This window comes from Corvus moneduloides, chromosome 2, assembly GCF_009650955.1.
Source record: "Corvus moneduloides isolate bCorMon1 chromosome 2, bCorMon1.pri, whole genome shotgun sequence".
Taxonomy (NCBI): Eukaryota; Metazoa; Chordata; class Aves; order Passeriformes; family Corvidae; genus Corvus; species Corvus moneduloides.
Genome location: NC_045477.1, coordinates 92,487,032 through 92,503,607, shown reverse-complemented (window position 1 = coordinate 92,503,607; position 16,576 = coordinate 92,487,032). Strand labels below are relative to the sequence as shown.

The window sequence follows — 16,576 nt, the reverse complement described above, 5'->3', positions numbered from 1 at the left end:
TCAGGGATGGCCTAAACAGATCTAATTAAAAGAATAGCAATTATAAGATTGTTTGGATCTCTGTATGTGATGGGATCCAAAGCCAGTATGGATCTCGTGGTGTTTACAGGAACCTTTGCCTCTCTGACATGTTTAACTCCTAGGAGCTGTATCCTGTGTCATCATACCCATCCTGTTTGCCCACTTCTCAGCAGGGCTTGTTAGCTGGGTCAGTGCCTGCACTGATACAGCCATCAAGGCTTTGCTGATTTGGGAGATGACAGAGAGAGCTTTTTCCTGACAATGGACATACTTCAAGATAAAATATAGGCAAGTCCTGCTGTGAGATGTCAAGTCCCTCCAACTCAATGAGTGTCCTGTATATGTGAGGTGTCTGCATTCCAACAAGATTTTGCTGAACTTGATACGTTGATTTTACAGAGGAGGAATCTTGGCACAAGTAGAAGGAAATGTGGGAAAAAAGCAAGAGGAGAATCTTTAAGAGATGAACTAGTTGAGAATTGCTGCTCTGACCCCCAGTTCTGTTCTTATACACCTACATTCCCTGAAAGGTGCCGTGGGGAAATAGGGAAGCAGCTGTGACAGCAGCAACAGGCAGAGACTGTACGTACAGTGAGGAGCTGAGGAGAGTGTGGTGAGGCTCTCTGCTCTTTTAGCACATGTAGCCCATGTCAGAGTCATGCTTTTCAGGCACGCTCCTGGAAGATCTAGGCACAAGTACAAGGAGGTGGTTTGAAATTACTACATAGGTCTTCTTGCAATACTTACACTCCGGGGACCACCCACATCACAGGATGTGTTTGAATTGCTCACCAAGATTTCCTCTGGAGCAGAGATGAAATTACAGATTCTTTTTTCACAGAGTGTGAGAAAAATTAGCAACTTTCCAAATTACTACTATTATTACCAAGGCACTTTTTAAAAACAGGTCCTATTCTCAAAGACTTTTCAAGCACTGGGGGAAATCTTTGCATCTCTTCAACTTCTTTAACTGCTGGTTACTTAATTTTAGATTGCTAAAAAAAATGTATGGAGGTAAAACCAGACTCCTCTTCTTTGTGCACCAGTTTAAGCAAGTTGAGGAAAGGATATGGGAAGGGAGGATGAAATCCTCATTAGAAAAGATGCATTATTTTCTATGTTTACATGACAGTGAAATCCTGTGGATACTCTAGTGCTCTGAGACAATATATTTTCATTTTAATTGTTTCAGTCAATGTCAATTTTACATCAAACATGAAATAAAGTAAAAGTGGCCTTCAGGAAACATCACTGAACCTTATTTTGTGGTGCACTATTGCCAGTGTAAACATCTACTTCTGTTTTGTAAGCTCAAAGCCAAATGGACAAAAAATTTCCTCTCAGGGAGACTACTGACCTGTCAGCATCAAAAATACTATTTTTAGCATACAAAAATTGTTTTTCAGTAATTGTAATAATAAGAGTCTTTGCAAAATCCATTATTACTCTAATAAACATTTTCTCTTAGGCAGCAATAGCAGGAAATTAATTAAGAAGTTAGCTGATAGCAACTGGATAAGATATAAAGTGTCACAGCTACAAAGTTACTGGGATAAAATATATTTTCTTTCTGTTTTCATTATTAAATATTTACAATAGCTCTGAGAAAATATCCAATCTAAAGCATTTTGATAAGTTATAATTTATTCTGCTTGCTTTCCAGAATGCTAGAAGATGACCTGAAGTTAAGCAGTGATGAAGAGGAGAATGACCAGGTAAGAACCAGACAAGTAACGTGTTACTTGTAGCATGTTTCATGTTGAGACTGAGCTACTGCAAATATTTTGCTAATGCTTTTTCTAAACATACATAAAGGTTATCAAAATACATGGCAGCAGTGTAACTGGAGTAACAGATGTTGCTGCTCGGAGCCAGGCTGCGTGTGCTAACTGCTGGATTGGTAGGGAACGGGCTGCAGTGCTCTTGATTTATTACCTTGATGTGACCCAGAAGGTTTTTGTATCAGCTTCCTTCTGATTTGAATTTGTTTTGTTTTAAAGAGTGGCCAAGGAGGGGAGAAACAGGAATTCTGGATTAAGAGTTCAGGCCGTCTTTGCAGTCATGAGCAGGCCCCAGGGCTTAGCTGCTGGGCTGCTTATCTCTTACCTGCCTCTGGCATCCCCCCAGCCCTGGCTTCTCCTCTGAGCATTTTTGGTCCTGACACTGCGTGGCCCATGCCTGCTAAGAAAGCTAAAGAGAACTGAGAAAAAGCCTTGGCTGTGTATTTGATTCACTCCATAACGCAGCGATTACAGCAACTGTCTGTGTTTTAAAGACTCTAAACTATCTGACTGGCAGCAGATACACCATCCAAAGTTTTCCATGTGTCAGGAGAGCTGGGTTTTGTTGGCTGTAGGAGGTGTCTCCCAAATTTCCTTAAAATATTGCTGTGTTTTGTCTAAACAATTAAGGACTCAGTAGAATAGGGCTGGAGCTTGACTTTCCCATGACCAGCTGAGTGCCTCGTTGCCAAGCAGTGCTATGCTGTGCTCTCTCCTTCTCAGTATCCTGGCATGGATGATTTGGTTGGGAATGAGAGGCCAAGAACCACTTCCCTTCCTTCTTTCCCTAAAATACACGACCCATGCATTCACCAGAGCATATGAGGGCAGTACTGCTCCTGGTTGCATCTCACAGATAGAATGTTGTTTTCTGTCCTGGTTTTGGCTGGGATGGAGTTAATTTTCTTCCTAGTAGCTGGTACAGTGCACTGGTTTGGTTCAGTGTGAGAACAACATTGATAACTCCCTGATGTCTCTGTTGTTGCTGAGTTTACCTTGAGTCAAGGACTTTTCAGTGTCTCCTGCTCTGCCAGTGAGCAGGTGCACCAAAAGCTGTGGGGGCCCATGGCCAGGACAGCTGCCCCAAACGTGCCAAAGGGATTCCCTTCCACAGAACATCATGCCCAGTACATAAACTGGGAGAAGGAACTGGCTAGGAGGAACCAATCACTGCTTGGGAATGGTCTGGGCATCAGTCATTGGATGCTGGGCAATTGTATTTTGCATCACTTTTTTGGAATTTATTTCTCTCTTCTTGTTGTCTCCCTTTTCACTGCAATTATTATTCTTATACTATTATTATTTTTGTCATTTCAACTGTTAAACTGTTCTTATATCAACTCACAAACTTTATTTTTTCTGCCTCTCCTCCCCATCCCACTGAGGCAGGGGGAGTGAGAAAGTAGCTGCATGGTACTGTTGCTGGCTGGGGCTAAACCTTGTTTCAGTCATGGGTAACTAGAGTATCTAGATGGGTAGGCTGGATGGGTATCTAGACTTCTGAAATTCAGGATCTTAGACAAATAATTTTAGGTACATAGGCATGAAGTTCTTCCAGGATTTTCTTTAACTCTTGTTATTAGATGTCTCTATTTTACAATATTTTCCAAACAACAGGTAAATCAAAACTTTTTAATATTTATACTAAACCATTGTTTCATCTATTTTGAGCAAAGCTTCTTGGTGTTAAGAAGATTCAGCACATAGATTCAATTATTTACATATTTATACAATTTCTTTTTGTTTAACATATTTCATTCTGAAACACTTCACGTTTAATTACTCTTCCTGCTTGTCTAGATGGCTTAAAATACAGCTCATAGACAGCACAGGGCAAAGTAAAGTGAGGGATGGAAGGGATGTCTGAAGAGTAACAATAGCAGACCAAGGTGCCATGATGCTTGCAGCCAGGGGCTGGGTGATAGGGAGGCACAAGCTGCTGGCCAGGAGAGATGTCCTTCAGGCAGGGAGAGAGGATCCTGAGTAATGGGTGTCAGAGTAAGACAGGCTGAGAGAGCCTGAGAGAAAAAATTCTGGTTTGTGTCATAGCACGCAGAAAAGGACATGTGAAAGTGTTTATGGTGCATAAAGAACAAGTAGGTTTAGGCAGAGGAGAGATTGTGGAAAAGTCCTGCCCATCAGGCAGGCACACATGGACCTTTGGTTTAGCACTGTGACTTGTAATTATTGACATCTTCTGTGTGCTCGTGTGCTACACAAGCTCTCCGCTCAGTCACCAGGGCTCCAAGATGCAGCTGATGCAGGCTGGGTCTTTCACCTCAGTGCTCAAGCGAGCTCTGCAGAGCCAGGACAGAGCTCACCAGCCATGCAGCAAAGAGCAGGGCTGAGATCCCATTACTCACTTCTAATCATCACAGGACCTAGCGTGAACAACCTTTGGAATTTACTTAGTTATTTGGTCCCCTTTCCTAGTCACATGTTTTTCCTAACTTGACTCTACAGACAAAAAACTCCCAGGGGCACAGGCTGGCTCCTGCTTTATGAAATGCTTTGTAGAACCTCAGCTGAGACCTGCAGGTTTGCTTAATGAGCAATCCTAAATAAATATACCTGCTGGAAAAACAAAACACTACCTTTCCATCCACCTAGCAGGATATAGACACAACAAAAGAGTAACACAGATTCTTTCTTCCAATAGCTGCTCAGATGAACCCGTGTTTAAATGTCAGCAGGAGAACTCATTTCCTTTTACTTCCTGACTCAGAGGCTCTTTAATCTTGTATCTCCTGAGCTCAGGAACAGGAAAAAAAAGAAATCAGAGATGAATGAATAGGAACAGTACATGAGAGATTCCCAGATATTCCTCATGTAATAAATTAACCTCTGAGCAATCAGACTTATTCAAGAAGTCCAGTTTCTCAAAGAGCTGAAAGTGAGCTGTACACAAGCAGGGAAGCTTTTAATTTTCTGATTTCTAAATGGGGAAGTTTAGGGGGAAAACTTTGGAGGAGATTTTGCATTTATGTCTGAAATTGCCAAGCAGCGAATGGGAAGTTTCTGAAGTGGTGGAAAGGGGGGACAGGTGCTTCTGTGCTCTCAGGGCTGGCATTTGGAGTGCTGTGACCAAACCAAGGAATGTGAGCCATGGATGAGGGAGGCCAGATGCAAGGCAGAGGCATGATTAAAAGCTTTGAGACTGCAGTGGGCAAAGCATTCCCAACCCTTCCCTCAACACCAGCTATTAAGGCAGTGAGATTCACAGACCCAGGAGAAGCCAAAGAGGCTGGGTTTGAACTGAGTATGCGTGTGCCCACAGTAATTACATTATCCACACATATTAATCTCGTAATTTTAATTACATAAATGTATTTTTCCTCTTTAATGAGCATAGTTTATCCATTTAAACTGATCGTTTCAATTTTACAGGCAGTGATCATAGGATCTTATATGCAGAGAGAAAATTTCCTGTTGGCATATTTTACACCACACAGATTGAAGAAAATATACTTTTTAATCCCCAATCAATATCTGAAGAGCATGCAATTAGCAGATACCAAGGTAGTTAACATAAATCTGCAAGTTAAAGAGCCAATTCACTCTGATTTATAACACATAGAGTAATAATTTCATCATCGTCTCTCCCAGAAAGCATCTGAAGCTTTGTAGCATGAAGATGTCAAAACTGTACTTAAGATTGTTCAGAGTACTGAATTGTAGTGGTTATTGCCTTTTGGTTCTTTGAAGTGTTGCATAGCACATGAAACAGTCCCCATTATAATACCTTGTTCTTCTCCGTAGAGGTCACTGGATAACTTAAATCAGTCTTGGGTGAAATATTAAAAGGAGATTGTCAATTGTAATATGAACAATTCTCTTTTTCCCCCCCTTACTTGTCCTTTTACAACATGAACATTTTGTAATAGAAAGGAGTTCCTTTAAGGGGAAAAAGATCCCTGGCATCATTTGTGCAATTCATGTCAATCAATAGCCAAATAAATTAACTGACTGGTACGCATACATGGAATAATAATCTAACATATTTTTGCAACCCAAGCCTGCTTCCTCATATGCATTTTTTTTGCACAGGATCAGGTTGGTTGCCGCTGAAGTTTTGTGGCTGTGAAAATTTATTACCCACAGAGTCAATCTGCATTCTGGCTGCCAAGTCTGAATAAATAGAGTCATTGTGCTTGTCTGGAATATGTAACCAAAGTTCATGGAGTCAGCTTGACTTTCACATCCCATGAGATTCATAAAAGCCAACACCCTGGTATGTGCTCTTGATTCCTGCCAAAATTTAGTAAAATCGTATAAACAGAAGTTGAAGAAGCAATCAGAACACACTCTGAGGGACATGGCTCTGCACTCTAGCCCCAGCTGATCTCAAAAGGGAAGGCACAAGTTTTTTCTTTTCAAAGCAAAAATAGTATGGCTACTCTCCTGTGGCGGCAGGTAACTGCAGGGGCTGAAAATCCCCCCCTCTCAGAGTGCACAGGGAAGAAGCAATCAATCCTCTCAGGTTCCTTAATTTTGCTCATGTGCCGTGTACTGAAGGAAGAGATCAGGCAGCATTTGCCTGCAAGTGGCCATCCTTCTCAAGAGAGGACAGGGACAGACTGGCCCTGCAGGGTGTGAGTGGTGTAAGCGAAACCAGCCCCTCCGCAGGCAAGCCAAGACAAACAGAAAGCCTTGTCATTTCACAAGAGACCTCGGGGAAGAGCAGTCTCAGAAAGTTCACAACTTTAGCACAGTAAAATAAAAAGTCTTGTCAGCCTGATCTGGCTCGCCACCCAAGCCCCACAGGGTGATAGAAGCCCACCCAGCCCGGCGCCCTCCTGGGCATCTTGGGGTTGCCTCCCACCCACGGCAGCCTAGGGACAGTTGGGGTGGGCTGCTGGCCCTGGGGGACCTGTCCATGCTTCAGCATCACCCTGTCATGGTCAAGCCATAAAAACTGATGCTGATTCAAGTTACACCCGTAGCTCCCGTGGGAACATGGGTGCCTACGTTTCTTTCCCATCATGTATGTGCTGAGTGTTTCCAGGGTGCATCGCTGGAAATGCATCTTTCTGGTAAGACTGTCTGCAGCGCAGGCATTTAGGACAAGCCAAATCTGTCACAACATTGCAACAGAACAAAAGTCGATGCTCGATGGCAATTGGTGTGGGACTTTTCACTTCTGGATATGGAGTGACAATCAACAAAAACAGGATAATTATCCTGAAATGAACAGTCATGCATCTACCTTCCTCCAGAAGGAATAATTTCTAGTAGAGTCTTTATAAACAGTACTTCTACATATGAAATGTAATATTTCAGCTAATTTGAAGCCATCTGTAACGAATTTTGAAACAAATTGAAAAAAGAGCAAAGCTTTCTTTCTGTAAGACCTGTTAGGACATCACTTTCCAAAGCCAAAGATCAACTGAGCAGAGCACCAAGGCTGGAACATCTAGAGAAAAGAGTTTTATTGGGCAGGTTGTAACACAACACTGCATTAGCCCTGTTCATTGTTAGAACCATTTTTAGACAGTGATAATTGCATTCACATATGCCACGTCCAAATATTTTAACCACATTAAGTCCTTTTAGTGTTGTGTTCCCTTTTATTCACCTCTTCGTCAGTGCAATACTTGATGTTTGATCAGAAGGGAAAATGAGTGAAAAAGGAGATGAGAATACTCAGGCTTGGAGAAAAATACAGAGCCTGCATCATTTCTGCAAATGAATTTCTCTCAAAAAAAATGCCTTGATAAAGTTGGAGGAAAATATCTTTCTGATGAGAAGTTTCTCACTCCACTGAGCACAGAAGACTTACTTCATGAAGTCTGGCTACATGCAAGTCTGACTGCAACCAAACCCGCACAAATCAGAGATAAGCAAAAGTGGAAAAAATTAAGTTTTGGGTAGAGGAATGGTTGGAACCTCAGGTGATATTTTACTTAATCCAAATGCTCCGTTCAGCCCTCTGTCACTATAATGTGAGTGTGTTTTTAGACTGGAGGAATAGCCACTGTAACAGCCTGACTTAAGTTGGGTAAGTCCATTATTTCCTGTGTATTAGAGAAGCAATTCTTTTGGTATCCAACTTAACTAGAATCCAGAGTAAGATTTAAGCCAGCTGAGCCAAGGTTTTTTTTGTGGTTTGCCAGCTCTGATTTTAAAATCTCTGTGACATCTAAATTTGCACTTCCACAAGGCATGACAAGAAGACCAAGATTGCCTCACTGAAACTGTCAGATGAAACAAAATAAGAGCTCGGTCTTGTCCTGCCAAACTTGGCTCATATCACTGTCTATCTTACAAAATCAGATTCTATGGTTGGCAGGTAGGATCAAGCTCTAAATTTGAATGCCACAACTATGAATGACAGTGAAAAAAGTTAGGGATCAGCTTGGATCTTGGACATGCTCAAAATTTGGGGACATTTAAACATAGCACTTTGATCTGCATGCTTCTTGGTAACAGAACTCTAAAACAGACCGGAAATTAAATTCAAAGTGTAAGGGCATCTTCCTTGTCTCCTCATGTGGATGCTGTGACTAAGCGGAGTTTTAGCTTGGTAAATCTCCGAAGCCTGCCCTCTTCCACTCATATCACCTTTTTCCAAAACTTTTTTCTGTATCTCACGTAACATTCTTAACCCCATCTTCTTGAATCTTTCATTAGAACTTTTTCCCCTTGTGAAGTAGAATTACTGTATGAACATCTGTTTTGACTGGCGTGGGAATGTATCCCAGTGCAATCAATTCAGCAGTGTCAGCTAACTTGAGGCATAAAGAAGGATTTCCAGGCTGGATTTTGCTTGTCCCTGTCTCTCATAAGCCTTACAGCCTGTGCACTTCTCCTCCTGCTGCAGAGAGCCCTTGCTGAAGCCAGCCACTGTGCCTGAGTCTTGGTCCAGCTCAAGCCTGGCCACCGAGCTCTGTTTGCCTGCAGGCAAATGCATTCCAGCGTGCCTGCAAGAGAATGGTTAAATAACCAGCAGTCACAAATAATTAGTGCTGTTCATGACATCACAGCTATTAAAAGTTGTTAGAGGAGAAGCACCCCACTTGTGTCTCTCTCACACGTGTGCACACACGAGTGCATGCACACAAACACAAGTCTCAGCCTCTCTAGGAGCTGCCTGCTGCTCCCTGCAAGCCGGAAGGTCAAGCTCACTTCTCTCCCCTTGGCCATTGAGCTCAGGCAGGGGTGATGTCAGCATGAGGAGCTGTGTGAAGGAGATGTGGTGCACAGAGGTGGATGACAACAGAAACAGAGAAAGAGGCAGCTGAGAGCATGTTGGAAAACAAAATGAACTCAGAAGGGGAAAGGGATTAAGGGAATAAAAAAATTAATGAAGAAAAGAAACTGGGGGGAGAAGGACACTATAAAGGGAGTAGAAGTTATATTAGAACATGATGAGAAATAAGTAAAAAGATTCAGAAGCCAATCTATCAAAACTACTGTTTAAGAAAAAGAGACTGAGGAACCATTGCTACAATTTCTCCTGCACCTAGGATGAAAACTGCCTCCTCTGAAGTCAGTGAGAATTTAACCACTGGTTTCAATCAGCCTAGGGTGTTACCCCTTTCTTTATTTTTATTTCCTAGCACAATCCAAGCAGATACTTGGGTAGTAGCAGATGCATCACAGTTGATTGACATAGCACATCCCTGGGAAGTGTCACCACTGTTTCGGGAATTTAGGCTTGTCTTTCCCCTATTTTCACATATATGGACTTCTCAAAAAAAAAAAATCTAATTTCTGAGCTTTCAGACTTCCCAATAAATCTTTTAAAGCCTGTGGCACAACACTGATAATTCTTGTCTGCGATAGCCTAGGTGCAAGCAGGACTTCAACCAAGTTACTTTTTCCTGGATAAGGAGACAACTTCTGTGGAGACAGAGGAGGTTTTCCAAGGTGACTGCTGATTTGTTTGCAATGACTGAGACTTTCCTACAGTGGCATTGGAAATTAATAATTTTATTAATGTAAAATGACAAGGATTTTTCTTCTGCTCATCTCCACTGAAAAAGATTAAAGTTAGCTCATCTGTGTTGAAACCTTGCATGATTGTTGGGGACAGACTGCAGGAAAAATCTGAGCAGATGCAGGACAGAAGACTCAGCATTTACAGATCTATAAAATTCTCTGTATGGTTAATATCCATGCTGATTATACAGCAATTTGGAGATCCGAATCACTTTACAAGTATTAACTACTTAATACAATGCCCCTGAGAGGTATTTAGGTAGAGCTAAGAAAGAATTATTATCTCTATAGAACTGACAGGGAGACTGTGACTGAGATGCAGCTTGTTTGAAGCCACATGGCAAGTCAGCTACAAAGTCAGGATTAGCACTTGGGTCTTTCACTCCCAGGTGCCATGTTCAAGTCACTAGACTGTGTTGCCCCTGAAGATTAATAAGGATTAATGGGCAAAGCAGAGGAGAAAGAACAATGTACGCCAAGAACATACTAATAAAACTCCAGGGTGAAAAATTAATACCGAGGTGTTGAAAGGCCTCAGAAAAATCATGAAATCCAGAAGGAGTTTTACAGTTTCTTAAAAGATGTGGCTCTGATGATAACCAACTCCAAAATGGGAAGAAAGGGAGACCCCTTTAAGTCTTACAGCCTGTAAATCTTAAATAAATATGAACCAGACAGTGAAAATCACATTCATACATTCATATTGCAAATTTACAGAGAAACACTCAAGCTGCAGTTTACAAGTGATTTTAAATCCCTCAGAAATCCACACTGGAAAGCAATCCTGAAACAAAGCCCCTAGGAACAGTGAGGAGTACAGAATAATGCAGTGAGAGAAGGCATGTTAGGAATCACTTATGATAAATTGCCTGACCTGATCTCCTCCGGCAACTTCTTGTGGCCACAAGATACTCATGGGCATTTAAACAGAGCAAGTCTGTGGGTGCAAGAGGCTTTCATTACTTCTGTTTTCAGCCCTGATGAGCAGCTCTGCACTCTTCAAGGAGAACACTGAAAATTGGAGAGGTTTCAAGAAGAGGGAGAAAGATGCTTAACTCGTTGGGAAAACATGCCCTGGAGCGAAAGATATCCGCACAATGAACTGAGCTTGACTGAAGCAGGGCTGCTGGCTGGCTGGCTTGATCACAGTCTATAAACACCTGTGCCGGGAAGGGAGCTGGGAGGCTGCAGGGCAGCTCTGTCTCACAGGCACAGGTCTAACTTCCAGCAAAAGAAAGTGTTTATAAACTCATCTTAACATGGAAGGTGGAAAACTGTGCATGTGGTTGGACTGAGGTGGGTTCACAACCACAGGATTATCCAGAAGGTTTGCTCTGGGTCCACAACAGCACCAAGATTTGAAGCAGAAAAAAACCAGTCTGCAGAGTCCCATCACCCAAGTTAAAGCATGCAGGCAGGTTGTGCTCTTCACAAAAATTTATTCCTGGCTTCACTAGCTTAGGAATAAACTGCATTTAAGCTAAAAACAAACAAAACCTTGTGAAATAAAAACAGAATCAACATGGAAGACATGTGAAGAATGAAATATGAAAGAAGACAGATATAAAAGTGTTTTTCCTGGTTTGGTTCCCAAATGGCAGTATATAGTAATGACATCTTTCCTTAACCCTGGCTTGGAAAAAGTATGTCTACAGCTCATTAACTGCAGTCCAATATAGGGTGACATCCAGCACTCTGGGTGGTTGCTAACATGAGGGCTGCTGACTTAGAGCATAAATGGTTCACTGCACAGTTCCAGGGCAGCACCTACCACCCAAGGAAGACAAACAAGATGCTCTGGAAGCTATGGAATTTACTCATGCACAGGTAGCATGTATTACTTCACTGTCACCAAAGAAATGGTTCAACTTCTCACCACGTGCACACCTGTGCCATCTCAGTGAAGTCTCTGGTGTAGCTCGTGTAACTCCATACAATCACTGTAACTGAGCTCTCTCGCAAAAACAGCAGTTAATCCACAGGACAGGCAAGATGGAAAGCAAAATGTCTGAATCTGCCAACAGCCAGTTTACTGGCTTTGATTTGCCAAAAGTTGCTGTGGGTGCGGTATAGGAAAATGCATCTACAGTCAGCCCACAGTGCCTCCAAGACAGTCTTCCAAGCCCAGCAGAACATACTTCAGTAGTTCTCATTTGTTTCTTATCCAAAAATGCCTGTGAGCCCAGCAGTTTATGAAGCAATCCTTTTGCAACAAATTAAAAAAAGAGGGATTTCTGGGGAGCACTCTTAACACTCCTGGATCTCCATTTCAATAGCTGTATTCAACCCCTTCTGCTCACTGCTCAGTCCCAATTACAATGAGCTAGCTCACTGCTCAGTCCCAATTACAATAAAAGTATTTAATTTCCTCTCTGATTTCCCTTCAACAACAGATTGCAACTTGTCACACTTCAAGCTAATTTTGGTAGCTCATTTAACACACACAGAAACCTGAGTATGTTCCCAAGCTCTGGCTCATTGCAATAAAGGATGGAGAAAGGAGATGAAATCTCTGGAGACTGAGAACCCAACCATGATTACTGCTGGCTGAAAACTTGTTTTGTCCCAGTAGTCTTGGGGTACAGCTAGAATATTTCATGAATGATTAATAGGCTATAGGCAGATCAATGAGAGTCTGCCCGAAATGTATCTTAACCAACTCAGCTGGGGATCAAAGAAGTCTAAGCAGCCAGTGTCCTGTAATTTGCAATTCTTGATGTAGTGAAACAGCATAATTCATACTCATTTACTGTGGCTGGTTTCTCTAGCCCATGTACCTGAGACACCTGAGGGGTTTCTTTTCCCTTCCCTCCTTCCTACTCAGCATGTAAGTTATTATGTGGTGAGTTGGCCTCCAATATCCGTGTTCATATTGAGGAGAACTTTCCTCCGTTAAGTAGCCCCACTGATTCCAAGAACTGAAAATTCAGGATTATGTTCATTGCTGGTTAACACATTCTACCACTTATCAGGAGAATATTAAGCTTCCCTTTATATAAAGCACTTTTTAGTGCTAAGTCTTGGAGATATTAAAATTCTGTTGGCAATATCAAAATTACTTCTTATCCCCAATTTCTATAACCAGCATAGTCACTTACTTCCAGGAATAATAAAGACTGTAGACCATATTCTCAGCTTTCTTGGTGGATGATGAGTTGGCCTCAGTAAAGTTGTTAATGATGTAAAATAAAATGCAAATTAAATAGCACAGTCAAAATGTAGCTATTAAAAAAATAGTCATGTAGGCATTATATGATATGAAGTACCACCCCTTTGCTTACATTGTTTGATAGATAATACCAGCATATTAGAAACATAATAAATCACAAAAAGCTGTTTCTATAGCTGTGAGTTTCTCAAACTATGGGTCATGACCCTCCATGGGGATTCACGAATGAGTGTGAATAGGATCACAAACGGTTAGCAAGAAGTGAGGGCAGATATTTCCACATAAGTTGAGCAGCCCAGTCCTGTGGCAGGGAGTAGAACAAGAGAGGAGACTGTAATTAGTGGCTGCAAGTATTTATACTTGCTAGGAAACTGCTAACTACCTTTAATTACAACAGCTCACTTTCTCCAGGAGAGGGGAGCAATATAGGCTAGAATTAAAATTGCTGGATAGTTGCTAACTGCCTTTCATTGCAGGCAATAGATCTGTTTCTCCAGGGAGGAAGAATAAACTTGCGACTGGATCTTATTCCCCATCATTTAGAAATGGGGCCATTACCAACTCAGGGGGTCACACAAATATGCAATCAAACACAGTTGTATTTCCAGACCGTATAAGAAAGAAATCAATAGTCTCATTTAGAGAATGTGTGACCACCAGGCAAAGACTTAGGTGCCCCATGCAATCTGCATTGCACCTCAGTGAAGAAGGATGTTTATTAAAGGACTTAAAATGAGAGGGTAATTGAAAAAGTAGAATGATCTCACTGAAAAACACTTGTACATTTCTATGTCATCTGAATCCACTTTCTTGTCCAGAGGGGATCATCTTTCCAAAGCTTTCAGCAACTGGATGCACCAAGATGGAAACTGAAGATTGGCACACTTACAGAGGCTGCAGTTCCACAGTGTCTCCTGGCTCGGTTAGCACACCAAATTGGGTCAACACAAGGGACCTCTCGTCTTCCCTCCTGAGGGCAGCTTTCCTCAAGCCTGGAAGAAAAATTATCCAGCACTTCTTCCTCTCAAAATTAGGGATTTTAGGGAAATACAACAGTGACATGAACCCCACATCCCATATTAGGGGCTTTTAGCATCATCAAAGTTCATGTTTCCTTTCTTGTGGTCTCTGCAATATCCACAAGGTCTGTGGCTGCGGAGCAACCTGTCTCCTTCGATGCCTTCTGGCTACCAGAGCCACCATATACCTTTTTCCAGGAGTGCTCTGCAGCTCCGGAGAGGAGTGGACACAATGTCAGGTGGAAGTGACCTTGCTGGTGGACATGACCTTATGTCAGCAGCAAAGGTCTCCACTGCACACTACCCCCCCAATACCATTCTGATTCTCACACTGCACTCTGTGGTGTGACACACTCTCCGTGGGGAAGCAGCTCAGAAAAGGGATCTAGGTTACAAATAACACAGGGGAAATTAGGGGGGGGTAAAAAAAAAAGAACAAAAATGAAGGAAAATTGTTATTTTTCAACTGAATCAGTTTTCTAACCTGTTGCCCTGCACAAGCACATGAGCACCTGGGTGGCCCAAGGCAGGAGTGGGAAACATGAGAAGTGTTTTCAACAGCACTGCCACATAGTGGCTGCATGAGGGAAAGACTGGCCCTGGCTGCTGGTGGGGAGGAAAAGATGACCTGAACGGTGTCTACACAACTTGGCCATGGAAAAGGGCTCAGATAGTGAGAGAGGCTCCTGAGTTTTGCAGACAACGGTGTAACATAGTGCAGGCTTCAGCATGGAAGTTGGGCAGCTTGAAACTCAAAATGGCCATAGCCTCCTGCTAGTGAGAGTGATTAGGCATGGGAGCAGAGGAACTTGTGTTGGCCCAGGGCGTTAAGAAAGAGTTTAAGCCATAAATCATTCTAAAACCTGAGGTTTGGGTCTCCCCTGAACTTGTGGGCAAGAATGTGTGGTATGACATTGTCCTAAAGAACCCCTTGCAGAGGAGAGAGGAGAAGTGATTCCAGCCCACAGGACTGGAGAGTGGCTGCACTCTTCAAGGCCTGAAGCCAGTGGCATGGATAGTTTTGTATCCAAGAGCATGCAAATAGTATGACCTATGGGAAACAGCGAAAAATACCAGACTCACCATATTATTTTCCTAACACTAAAAACAATGTGTTCATGCCATGGGAAAGCTCCTACTGAGCTGCTGGTACCTTCCAAGCCCTTCCCACAGGTTCTCTGTCCACTGCAGCAAGTCAACACTAAGGAAAAACCATCCTGTGAGCTATGCCACTGTGTCTTCTGACAATCTGGTGTGTGATACACATCGAACTGCATCTCCCCAGGGAACTCAGGAGGCACAAGTTATTTCAGAAAGTACACAGAGCAGAAATCCTGCCTCCAAAATCAAGTGGAAACTCTTCCCACTCCTGTCAGATCTTTAGGGATCCATTCAGGGGATCTTTTCACACTTTTCTGTGAAATACGATGTAACTGCAGCCACAAGTCAGGTTTTATCAAGTTTTTCTTTGCAATTTGTCAGCAGCGTTTTTGCCAAGCCAAAAGGGTTACCTTCATAGTCTCTGGTGCTGAGCAAGATACCTGTAAGTCATCCAGCTTGTTTGGAAATAGGGATGCAGTCCCCAGCAGGCTGATAAGTCAGGAAGAGCAGTTTCAAAACGTATTTACTGGTAATTGCAATGAGAAAATATACTTTTATTTTCCTGCCCCTTGACTCTCTGTACTGCTTAGCTCTGTGTCCCTTCTGTGCCATGTGAAGCACAGCCTGGACAGGTGCAGCTGGGGATAGGACACTCTGGCCATGTCCAAGTGGAATGGAGGCTTTAAGGCAGATTTTCAAAACATTATGGATTTCATCTTTGCTTAGCAGCTGATTACTGTGCCATGAATCACACCACTTGAAGTGATTGAAAAATAATAATAGTAAAGTGCCAAACTAGCTCAGGGATAGGCTTGGGGGTCCTATTAAACTTGAGAAGCTATGATTTCTATTCCCAGACCTGGTGGTTAACACAAGAACAAGAACCATGTTTCCCCACCCCATCCAAAGAGTTTTACTAGGCAAAAACTGAAGAGCAAACCAGCAAAAGGTCAATCCTGTACTGAGTAGGCAAATGTTGCCAGCAGATTAACATGGCAGCACTCATGAAAAGTCTACAGCAGCTCTGGCAAGCTTTGCAAAACTTATAATTCATCGCAAAAGGAACCAAATATGTGATGTTTGTTTCTGTGGAAGAATGGGAGGAGACTAATGGTAAAGGAGAAGGAGTGGGAGTGTGGAAGCAGGGAGAGGGGAAAGCAGAAAACCGAGTCCTGGCGAGTTTTCAGGGACCTACAGAAAAAATTGTCTAAATAGAGTAGTTCAGACCTCAAATACTGTGTGGTGCTTTGACAATCTTCTGGGTTTTGGCATTTTAAACAAAGTGTGTTCTTACATTTACTAGGCTGGAATGTCCATTTGACTATAGACTCTCTGCTACTTTGCTCATACTTTAACATTTTGGACATGTGACAAAAATGTGTGTAACGCATTTTTTAAAGTGTTGATTGTGCTCATAATTTTCAAGTCAGAATATAAAATAAACATCTCTGCCCTTTCTTCCAGCAGGCAGCACAGAGATCTGCTCTCCGCGTTCTATCTGACAGGTACATTTTGTCATTTTTATGAACTATAAATTGCTTTAT

The 16,576-nt window shown here is 42.3% G+C and overlaps 1 protein-coding gene across 2 annotated transcripts in view; it reads left to right on the top strand.

Moving 5' to 3' along the window:
• AFF3 (AF4/FMR2 family member 3) overlaps nt 1–16,576 on the top strand; it is a 318,221-nt gene that overhangs the window by 228,237 nt on the left and 73,408 nt on the right. Inside the window, exons 8-9 of one of the 2 annotated variants that reach the window (XM_032100355.1) lie at nt 1,685–1,736; nt 16,497–16,537. In XM_032100355.1, coding sequence (XP_031956246.1) covers nt 1,685–1,736; nt 16,497–16,537 — 93 coding nt within the window. The remainder of the gene's footprint in view (nt 1–1,684; nt 1,737–16,496; nt 16,538–16,576) is intronic. The other variant, XM_032100356.1, reaches the window with a different exon arrangement.